Below are 12,073 nucleotides of genomic sequence, written 5' to 3'. Positions count from 1 at the left end.
TTTTAGACTCTTGTTTTTTCATTTCATCTTTCAATACTCATTTAATTAAATATTGATATCCGTTGGTTTTTTTTTTTAATTTTCCTTTTGTATGATTTTCTATAAATTTTGAAAATGACTTGGATTATCTTAAGTCTTTTTATTTATAATTCTTTGTTAAATTTATCTCTTTTTAAAGAGATTTTATTTTTTAATTAAATTAAATTAATTAATCAAATATAAGTATAAGTTGCTCACTTCATGGAATTTTGTTTGGTTTTATAATTTTATTAAGTTTATCTTATATGAGCTAATCTCAATCTCAGAAATCTAGATCACAAGTTTGGAAGGTTAGTCTGGTTGATTTAGCTTCTTTTTTAGCTTCTTTTTATTCATCCTTTAATATTGGGTTTGTTGGGGATTTGGTTTCATTATTTTTTAATTTTTTTATGAGGTTATCCTGATCTCATGTATAGGTTATGAGTTTGACAAGTTAACTCTATTTTTTTTTTAAAAAAAAATATTTTAGATTTTGCTATTTAATATTGGGTTGGCTTAACAATAAAGCTTTTTATGTTATTCAATTTACTTTCTATAAGGTTATTCTAATGTCATGAACAAGTCATGAATTTGTCAGGCTACTTGGGTAGATCCGAGTAGGTTTTTTGTTGTTTTTTATAATAAAAATTCAATTTCATTATTCAATGTTTGATTTGCTTATAATTAAGTTTCAATTTGTTTTATGTTTCGCTTTCTATAGAGTCATTATATTCTTATTTAATTTTAATTTTGTTATGAAATAAGATCATAAAACCCTTTTAAGAATACAGGAGATATATTTTCATGCTACTCACATTGCATTTTTTATAGTTAATTATTACTATTTTTTTGCTCGATTTAACTATTATCGTTTTTTTTATCATATTATTAAATTAACTACTCTTATATTGGATCTAATTAAGTTGAAGATCTGAGTTTTAAATTTTTCTTATTTTTTAAATGCTACTATAATCTTAATATTTTTTTATATTAAAAAAAATTGATGACATAAATCAACCACCAATCTAGCATAAAATAAAATATATACGCTAATTGAGAGAGAGAGAGAGAGACTAACAAGATGCAGCCAGCAATAGCACGACCAAAAAAGCCAACATGAATGAAGAAGACTTCTCCATATCTTCTGGGATGATTCTGAGAAAATGTTTTAGATTGCAAATGCCAATTGCTTGAGTTTCTATCTCTAAATATTTCGTAGGCTCTTCTTGATGATCGCTGTGTTATATATAGGAGGGATCGTATGGCTTTAACGGGGAAAAAAACAACCAGTTAGTTAAGCACTAAATGCTAGTTTTGGCGGATATATCACATACCTTGTTTACCAAGATTTTGTTCAATCCTTTTATGCACTCTTTTTTATGATAGCTTTGGTGAGTAGATTCCTGCTTGTTTAGCAGTATGGTTATGGTTGCGATTATTTTTTAAATAATATTTTGTATTAAAAATATATGTCAATGGTATTTTTTATTTTTTAAAAATTATTTTTGATATCAGTATATGAAAATGATTTGAAAATACTAAAAACATATTAATTTAAAGTAAAAAAAAATTACTTTTAAAATACAAAAACAAATAAAAATATCTATTTCACTTTAGGTTTTGCGGGCCAAATGGCCTGAGAAATGCTTGGTAGGTTCTTCATTTTGCTCGTCTTTTGAAACTGCACACTCTTCAACCAAGAAATCATATCTGCAGAGACAATCGCATTAATGGAGACCATTACTCTTGGCCAAATGGTAATGAAAATATTGGCTTAGCTTATGTTTACTCTTCAACATAATAAATATATGAAATTGGATTTTAAAAGCGATCTAAATAAAACTATACAGGAACACAGCAAGGAAAAAAAAAAAAGGAATATATTTAGCCTAAAAGTTTTTTACAGACAGCATATGTTAACCATAAATTCATAAGTTTATTCTCTCTAAAATAATAATAATAATAATAATAATAATAATAATAATAAAGTTTGTTTTCTTAGGAGGTTTACAAAGTCTTAAATAAATAATATCTCAACTAAAAAAAAAACCAAAATTACAAAGGAAAAAAGAATAAAATCTGAAATAAACAAGAAACCCAAAAATAATAAGGAAAATCACAAAAACTATCAAATTCAGGACCTGAGGACAAGATTTTCAAAATCTAAAGATATGATGGTCAAAGTAGCGATTCCATACTTATTCTAAAAAAAAAAAAATCCTTCAGAAATTCTTGTAAAAATTTAAACATGATTCAATGATCAGATAAAAAATTATAGCATTCTTTAGTTATTTTTCTGGTCTGATACGACCAGATCTCTTTTTAAATATAAATCTATTATAGCAGCAACGCAGCAGCAGCAACGGATCCAGCTCCACCTCCACCAGCAGTGGATTCAGCTGCTCAAGCAGCGGAAGGGATGGCTCCAGCCGCTGATAATCAAATGCATGGCTAGACTTCTACTTTCTGTTAAGGACTTGCACAAAATAGAAAGATCTGCTGTGACGTTTTGCAAAACAGAGTATCAGTTTCCAAGAAACTCCAGCAACACAGTAGCAGCAGCGGATCCAGATCCACCTCCACCAGCAGCGGATCCAGCACTTCTGACTTCTCCTTCCTACTCTTAGCGGCATAGTGTCTCCAGCAACGGATCCAGCTGCTCAAGCAGCGGAAGGGATGGCTCCAGCCGCTTGTGTGGCGGCTCCAGCAGTTGATCCGGCAGCGTTACCATTGGATCCGGGAGCACGAGCCCTTGGGTTAGCTTGAAGATCTTCATTAGTTTTCCATTCATGGATCTAATCTTTTATTAGCTCTTGATTTTTCTTGTTAATTACTATCAAAGTTCATTAATTTGAGAGAACTCAGCATCCTTGCTTGGGCAGTTCATTAATTGAACCGTTAAAAGAAGAAGGAAAAGGAAAGCAGACAAATAATTGCAGCCTTATCACCTGGTTTGGGCAAGAAAGACTTATTAGCCTAAAAAACCTCTCCCAAAAACCATGGCCATCCAACATCAACATGAACATCCCTCAAACAACCAAAACACCCAAATCCATCCACCTCCACCTCCACGCCCCCTGTCCCACACACACCACCCTCAACCACATAAGTTTTACTTGGAGAGATATCCAAGTTACCTTTCCTATCATGATCTACGAGCTCGTCTGCTTCAAATTGGATATGTTCAAAGCCTTTTTATGGCAAGAAAACCAAACAAAGCTGGAAGGCGATTTGGGTTTTGTACCCTTTTCTCTAAAGACTCAACTGATGATATACTATGCAGCTTAAATAATATTTGGTTTGACTCTTATAAGTTGCGGGTTAACTTAGCAAGATTTGAAACAAGACACACACAAGGCAAAATCCCACAAAATCCCCTTAAACCTGTAGCTAGACTGAAAAGCCCACCTTTTAGAACAAGAGATCACCGAACCTATGCAACAGTTCTGCAAACTATGGATACCCCGCACCATCTAATGTCTGCGCAAGAAACTTGTCTTCCTCAAAAGCCACCTGAACTTGATTCGAGGAAAGAAACTGTCATTTACTCTCCAAAACCACAAGACATATCATGGTTGAACAATTGTTTGCTTGCATCTATATCTGCAGGTGTAGACTATGGAAAGATCCAAGATGAACTTATTAGTTGTGACATTCAATCAACCGGAATGAGGTTTCTTGGTGCTTCACAGGTTCTGATCCTATTTGAAGATCATCCCTCCATGATGCAAGCTTTTGAGGCTGACTTGCCTTATTGGGACAAATATTTTGATGATAGAAGGCCATGGCTTTCTACGGATTGTGCCATTGATAGGTTAGCATGGATCTCCATACAAGGATTGCCAATAGTTGGATGGAACAGAAACTGTCTAGCAACTCTTCTCAGATCTACAGGAGATATTATTGGCTTTGACCGTTTAGGCCTCAGACGCTCAGCCCTTGTATCTTTACGCTTACTGCTTAGTACAAGAAGTGATGAAGATATAAGGAAGACAATCATCTTGCACATTGATGGGGAAGAGCATACCATTCGTATTGACGAAATCGACAGTCTTCACTATCCCATGGCTGAGTCAATTTGCTACTCCATGGACACCTTCCATAGTAACTTAGTTTTGGAAGATGGGTCCACAACTGGTGGCTATGAATCTAGTTCGGATGGAACTATAGCAAATTTTTCAGTTGAAACTACTCATGACGTGGGGCTTGATACGGGGGACAAAATGAAATCTTTTTCAAATTGTGAAGAGGCGGCAACTGATAAACCACATCTAGCTGATGATACAGCTTATAGGGAGGCTTCATATTCGGCTCCAACTAGGCTCCAAGACCACAGCTCTCTTGTCATCATAAATGCACTGCAACAACTAGGGGGGCAAGTCCACTTCCCAACAATGTCTACAGATCTTTTCCCCGAAATTTTGGGATATACTCAAAACTTAAATCATCACGTCAGCACAACTAGCAACTATGCTGCGATGTTAGCAAGGTGCAAGACTCCAATGTTCAAGCTCATCATTCGGTGGACCTTGGTCATGTTACTTCGGGCCACCCCCTTATGGTAGAAGCCCAGCTTAGTTTGGGTACTTACTGTTCTGACTCCCTTGATAGTACCTCCTCATTTTCTTGCTCCAATTATGACTTGGCCCATGAGCCAATTCAAGATACATGGCCCCAAACGGATGAACAAAGCCAACCCCTAAAGTTGGGTTATACTATGTATACCAACTCTAGAGATCTTACTCAACAGGACAGCAGTCAAGTGAAATTTCGCTCAAGACGAAGAAAGACAAAACTTTTAACAATTCATGGGACTTTACAGAGACACGCGGATGACATAGAAGAATCTACAGATGACTCAGATGTTCACATGGGGAATAGACGCCATTTTCAAAATGTTGGGGATTCTCATAAACATCTTTGTATAACAGGATCTATGCAATCAGGAGATGAAGAAGCTATTGTGAGTTCAGAAGATCGAGAAGTTCAGGGTATGGTCCAGATTGGGGAAGCTTTGCTTATTGGGGACAATTCCAACCTTTATGCTTTTGAAGGAGATATTCGGAAACAGCTTCAACAAGAGGAGGCTGACTGGAGGGCTGTCCAGTAAGTCCTTTGTTTCCTCTGCTTTGGTTAGGATTTTTTCTATTTTCTTTATGAAGGTTCTCTCTTGGAACTTATGTGGTCTGGGTAGGGCTGGAAAATTGCGGGCTGTGGGTAGGCTTATTGATATTCATAATATTGAAGTGTGCTTCCTTCTAGAAACTAAAATTAAGACTTGCACAGACTCTCTCATTTTTCGTGTTTGGAATAATAGCAATGTTAATTGGGCTTGTAACGAGGCTGAAGGTAGTAGAGGGGGTATGATTGCTCTTTGGGATGATACTAAATTTCAGGTTTCATCTGTTGAATATGGTTACGGGTGGATTGGTCTATACGGTCAGCATATGCAAAGTGGTTTTATCTGTGCTATTGTTGGTGTTTATGCCCCTTGTTCTATGTCAGAAAAAAGGGATCTTTGGAAGAACTTGTGTATCCTTAGACATGCCTTCCCTATTCCGTGGTTGATGGTGGGAGATTTTAATGAGACTTTGAATCAGATTGATAGAAGCAGTGGCTATCTTCATATCAAGGGCTCTTCAGCTTTTAGGAATTTTCTGGATTCTTGTCACCTTATTGAGTATCAACTGGCTGGAGGTTACTTCACTTGGTTCAGGAATTGCTTGATGAGCAAACTAGACCGTGCTTTCTCAGATGAATCCTTTCTTCTACAATTCTCAAATGTAATGCTCCATCGATTACCTAGAGAAATGTCAGACCATTGCCCCTTGCTTGTTTCTGATTCCCTCCTAGAGAGCGGTTATCGGCCTTTTAAATTTTTGGACTGTTGGCTTCAATTTCCTAACTTCAAAAATATTATTAGAGGCTTTTGGTTTGACGGGTGTACATCATTCCCAGGTCGTTTCAGATTTATTAAGAAGCTTAGCTTTGTAGCAGCTCAACTTCGGCGATGGAACAAAGATGATTTTGGTGATCAGGAGTACAAGCTTCAGGTTGTGATTTCCCAAATTGATGAACTAGAGAGAAAACAGGAGGCTGATCCTCTATGTCCCTCAGATCACCTCAAGCTTGAATCTCTTATAAAGGATAAATGGACCTACAGTAATAGAGTTGAATGCAAGTGGAGGCAGAGATCTAGACAGTTGTGGTGCAAGCTAGGGGATCGTAATACCAGGTTTTTCCATTTGATAGCTAACTTCAGAAGAGCTAAATCTCATATTATGATGATCAATCATAAGGGGGCTGAACTCCGGTCATTACCAGAAATCAAATCTGCTGCTGTTGATTATTTTTCTAATCTGTATAGAGCTCCAATTGGGAAGAAAGCAGAGATGGGTCCTGTAGGTTTTAAAAGGTTAAATTCAAAGTTGTCTCTTTGGCTAGAGCGAGATGTGACATTGGATGAAATTAAAAGATGTGTGTGGGATTGTGATGGTTCTAAGAGTCCTGGTCCAGACGGTTTCAATTTTAAATTCTATAAGCTCGCTTGGGATTTTATTGCAGAAGACTTATTGGACCTGATCACTGAATTTTTTAGAACAGGGTCTATGCCGAAAGGGTTAACCTCTCCTATATCACTTTGGTGCCGAAAAGAAAGGTTACTATGGAATTCAAAGAGTATCGCCCCATTAGTTTGATCCATGGTATTTACAAGATTATTGCGAAGATTTTGTCCAGCAGATTAAAGGAAGTAATAGGCAGCTTGATTAGTGACAATCAGACTGCTTTTATAGCAGACAGACAAATTGTTGATGGTTTTTGGTAGCTAATGAAGTGGTTTATGATCTAAAAAGAAGTCGAAGATCGGGTCTCATCTTCAAGGTTGATTTCCAAAAAGCTTTTGATTCAGTTCTATGGGATTACATTGATGAGGTGATGACTTACATGGGTTTTGGTGCTAAATGGAGAGGGTGGATTTCCTCCTGCTTGTCTACTAGTCAGGTTTCAGTCTTAGTCAATGGCTCTCCTTCCCAGAGTTCAAAGTGGGCGAGGTATTAGGCAAGGTGATCCCCTATCTCCCTTTCTTTTTTAATATTGCTGCTGAAGGTCTATCTGTTCTCTTCCAACGTGCGGCATCCTCAGACATCTTTCAGGGTATTGATTTTGGCTCCAATAACTTCTTAAGTCACCTTCAATATGCAGATGACACTCTTGTCTTTATGCCAGCTAGTTTGCATGCCCTCCAGTCAGTTAAAAGAGTCTTAAGGTGGTTTGCTCTATGCTCAGGCTTGCACATTAATTTTTTTAAGAGTTCTCTTATAGGAATCAATGTTGATGACTCCTGCTTGGATGAGTTTGCAAAATCAGTTTACTGCAGCATGATTCTCTTCCATGTAATTACCTGGGAAATGCCTTTGGGGTCTAACCCTAGAAGGATTTTCAACATGGAAACCCGTCATTGATAAGTTTCGAAAGAAACTCACTTCGTGGAAAGGGAGAATGTTAAGCATGGCCGGTCGCATTTGCCTTATCAAAAGTGTGTTGAACTCCCTTCCTTTGTACTTCATGTCCATCTTCCTTATGCCAAAAGGTGTGTGTCGCTTACTTACTTCCATCCAACGCAAATTCTTATGGTCGGGAACTGTCAAAATGAGAAAAATTTGCAAAGACCAATGGAGCGTGGTTGTTAGAGATAAGGATAGGGGTGGCCTTGGGATTGGTCATTGATAGCCAAGAATAAAGCAATGCTTTTCAAGTGGATTTGGAGGCTCTCTCTTCCTGGTAATGAGCTGTGGAAGAAGATGATATTCAACAAATTCAAGCCGGTGTTTGAAAATGGTTTCCCTATTTTTAGTAGAAGATTGTCTTGTATCTGGAGGGATATAACATCCCTTATGACCACAAACAGACTCTGTCTCTTCAGCTTTAGCCAATAATTGCAGATTTGTAGTGGGAAATGGCTCTCTGACTCGATTCTGGTCTGATGTTTGGTTTGATAGCTCTCCATTGAAAGTCATCTACCCTCGACTCTACATTCTTACCACTAAACCGAATGCCACAATTGCTGACATGGGAATTTGGGAGCAAGGAGAATGGAAGTGGGAGTTAGCTTGGAGGAGACAATTGTTCCTCTTTGAAACTGAGCAGGTCGTCTACCTTCTCTCATCTCTAGAAAGCTTTCGAATAAAGGCAACAACTTTAGATAAAAAGTCTGGTCCTCTTCAACAGATGGAGGGTATACAGTTAAAACTTGTTCTCTACTTATTGACAGGATTGTGAATCCAGGGCTTAGAACTTTCAAGGCTTCGATATGGCAAAAAGGGGTCCCTCCTAAGGTTCAATCTTTTCTTTGGCTAGCTGTTCAGAATAGACTGTGCACTAAGGATTTCTTACTTTGCCGTAATATAATCCCAATTGATCAAGCTTTTTGTATCTTTTGTGAAAATGAGATTTGAGACTTCAAATCATCTTCTCCTCCATTGTAGACCAGTGTGGAAATTATGGAATGAAATTCTTGGATTGGTGGGGTATTAGTGGTTGCCTTCCCTGCTGTGTGGATGATCTTTTACATCAATGGCCAACCTAGTGTTCGGAAAATTCCAGCGTAAGGCTTGGTCTATGCTTTCTTGTTGTGTTAGCTGGAGTATATGGCTTATGAGGAACAAGGTAATCTTCAATGATGGAACTGCGACCTTTGAAGATATTTTCTCCTTAATTCTTTATCGCCTCTCAAATTGGCTCAAGTCTGCAGATAAGTTCTTCATGGCTACTGGCACTACTTTAATTATGGGTCCTGAAGGTATTATAGATTGGTCTAACACCAAATAAAGGCTTTTAGCATGGCGTATCAACTTCTTCATTCCTAATGTCCTTTTTTCGGTTATGTATCTGTTGACTTTCTTTTCCTTTCTTTTGTGTTTGTTTTTTGTTATTGTGATTCTTTTCTTTTCATGTATCTTGTTTTTGGCTACCTTCTGGTTAGCCCTTTTAATATATCGACTTATTCCAAAAAAAAAATATAAATCTATTATTTAATCCATTTAATCTATTTATAGCATATTTTAATTTAATAATAACATACTCACATTGCTCATAATCACTTATTATCATCATTATCATCATGACCAGTGCTTGATTGAGATAAAAATCCTTGTTAATATTGCCGTTGCTTGATTGGCGTGATTAAATCTTAATATGCCCCCTGGAGTGTGCATGTTAGAAATACCAAACTTGTCTTTTAAAAAACATTTATAAACGCAATGTAAATTACATTTCCTTGAAATTCAATTTTTTTTTTGTTAAATTTTGTTTTTGTAATGTTTTAGATTATTTTAATTCGCTAATTTTAAAAATAATTTTTTAAAATTAAAAAATATAATTTCAATATATTTCAATAAAAATAAACTTTAAAAAAACAATTATAATCACATTATCAAACACTTTTGGCTATATAAAATTGTGACCTTAGGGAACAAGTCAGCTAATTGATGGGAAGTAGAAATATGAGCATTACAACTCAAGCCTGCTTGAGCTTCTTCTAGGCAACCAAGTCAAAGACTAAATTTGATGCAAATTACAAATCTTAATAGAACTCGTTGAAAATAATTTAGATATTTTTTTTCTTAATTTCCTTACATTGTTGGCAAAAAGTTTGCGAAAAGGTGGCAAACTTGTTCGCAACACAGAGTTCCAAGTATTACAACACATGCAAGCAAACATTCGACTCTGTCAAGATCTCTGGATCTGTTGCTTGCACTGGGATCAAATACATCATTTTGGATGTCCTGATTTCTGAAATGCTGCATCGTTGGCCAGCAGTTATCTCTTTCAGGTTTTACCTTTTCTTTTTCACTTTGCCATCATCCTCATTTCATCCTGGGCAGAGGCCATCTATTGAGTTTAATCCTGAACATAGATCCATCAAGAATATAATGCTATTAGTATTAAGCATCTGTTAAACAATCTGATCAAATTTTTTCTTTTAAATATCTCATAAAATACCAGTGCAGTGTCAAGTGATAACTGGTATACAATGTTAGCAAGATCACTATTGTTCTTGTTTTCATTTCTTAGTAACTCTGCTTTGAAAACAGAATCTCAAATTACTTTAAACCTCAACAGAAAACAATAAGAAAACAGGAATTATGATCCTGGGCTGGCATTTGCTGATTCACTGTAAATCATGCACGGCTTAAGATGGGATCTGTTTATGCCCGTCTTTGTTTTTGAACAAATTGCTGGGAACCTATCTCTACCTAATGTGGTGATGGGCTGTGCGGTGAAGATCTGTTGCTGTGAAAATACCATGCTCCAAAAATAGAATTTAAAAAAAGCAGATGCAAGGCTGAGAATTTAGTAAAAACCTGAGCACGTTGGACAAATGACAGGAGAGTGTTATTGCATAATTCTTCATCCTCTAATTAGAAATTTTTATACTGCTGATGTGAGAAATTTTGGGCCAATTTTCCCCCGTCTCCCTTTCACACCTTGTGGCCAGCAAAGGACAATCGATAATCTTAAGATATTCAAGGGAGGAGGGCAGCCCTTCTTCTGGCATGAACTCAAGCTTAGGAGAATGCGAGATCAACAATTTGCGAAGAGAGGTGAAGTGTTGAAGCCCCGTATAGTTCAGAGATTTAAGATTTCTGAGATCTGAGATTTGAAGAGATACAAGGGAGGAGGGCAGCCCCTCACCTGGCACGGACTCAAGCTTGGGAGAACTAGAGATACGTAATTTACGAAGGGAGGTGAGGTGCCGAAGCCCCTTATATTCCAGATCTTCAAGATTCAAGATTTCAAGGTTTTCAAGGGAGGAGGGAAGCATGTCTTCTGGAAGGGACTCCAGCTTAGGACTCTTGAGAATCAATGTGCGAAGAGAGGTGAGGTGCTGAAGCTCCTTGTAGTCCCGACCTCGTTGATCCCATAATTGAAGGCATTCAAGGGAGGGAGGCAGCCCCTGCAAAGATGCAAGCTTTGGACAATTCCAGATCTTCAATCTGCGAAGAGAGGTGATGTGCTGAAGCCCCATGTAGTCCAGAGATTCCAGTGTCATGACATGAAGGTATTCAAGGGAGGAGGGAAGCGCCTGCTCTGATATGGACTCAAGCTTAGGGCAACCCTGGATACTCAATTTCCTAAGAGAGGTGAGATGATGAAGCCCCTTAAGGTCAAGAGACTTCAGATTTCCCAGACGTTTGATTTTAAGGGTTGTGAGAGTAGAGGGCAACGTCTCCTCGTCAAAAGACTCCACATCGTTCCCAGTAAATCTGAAGCATGAAAGACAAGGGAGTGCTTGCAAACCACATACCTTGAGCTTGATACAATCCACAACGCAAAGTGTGTGTAATTTGGAGGGTAAACCTCCTTCAGGAAACGAATCAACTTCTGGAAGTGATCTCAATTGCAAATCCTCAAGGGAAGGGAGGAGGGAATGCATGTTTTCTGGCAAAGACTTCAAATATAAGCAACCCTCTAACACAAGGCTTGTCAAATCTGGGGCAGCTAGTCCTCCTTTGGGGAAAGACACCAAATTAGGACAGTGTCTGACAGTCAAATGACGGAGAGCAGGAAGAGATCTCTCGCCTATACAAAGAGATTCGAGATTGAGACATTGTTTGACTGTTAGTGTGGATACGTGGGGTAAAAGGTCTAGCCGGCAGGAGTTAAAAGAACTACATCTATCGATTTCAACATCTGTGAATGAAGAGGGATCCACATTACTCATTTGCTCCATTCCCTTTAGTTGGGGATATTCTCTAAACCATCAAATACATTGATTTCGGTGAGCAATGGAGCCTCTGGAATTGAAACCACAAGCTGTGGACACGCTCTAATCTCAAGTATCAATAAAGAAGGAAGGTGACTAGGCAGAATTCTCCATCCATGTATTCAGCTAGATCAGTTGTGAGGTCGTGCATGCTGAAATATGATGGGGCGTAAAGTGATTGCTGAAACAATGACCTAGAGACAAGGTCATTGAAGTATTTGTCACCTATTTCTTCCATCTCCTCAACACCTCTGGACGGGACTAGAAAACCTTGTGCCATCCATGAAG

General features: G+C 37.6%; 1 protein-coding gene across 1 annotated transcript; it reads right to left on the bottom strand.

The window, feature by feature from the left end:
* Positions 1-9,752: 9,752 nt before the first annotated feature.
* LOC140954893 (uncharacterized) lies at positions 9,753-11,752 on the bottom strand. Its single transcript, XM_073405891.1, has 2 exons — positions 10,383-11,752; positions 9,753-9,924 (listed from the first exon to the last, which is right to left on the bottom strand). The coding sequence occupies exon 1, from the start codon at positions 11,750-11,752 to the stop codon at positions 10,436-10,438; it is 1,317 nt and encodes a 438-aa protein (XP_073261992.1). The 3' UTR covers positions 9,753-9,924; positions 10,383-10,435.
* Positions 11,753-12,073: the final 321 nt, after the last annotated feature.

The sequence above is a fragment of the Populus alba genome, chromosome 17, assembly GCF_005239225.2.
Source record: "Populus alba chromosome 17, ASM523922v2, whole genome shotgun sequence".
Classification (NCBI taxonomy): domain Eukaryota; kingdom Viridiplantae; phylum Streptophyta; class Magnoliopsida; order Malpighiales; family Salicaceae; genus Populus; species Populus alba.
Note: the sequence above shows the minus strand (reverse complement) of the source record. Positions and strands in the feature narration are given on the sequence as shown.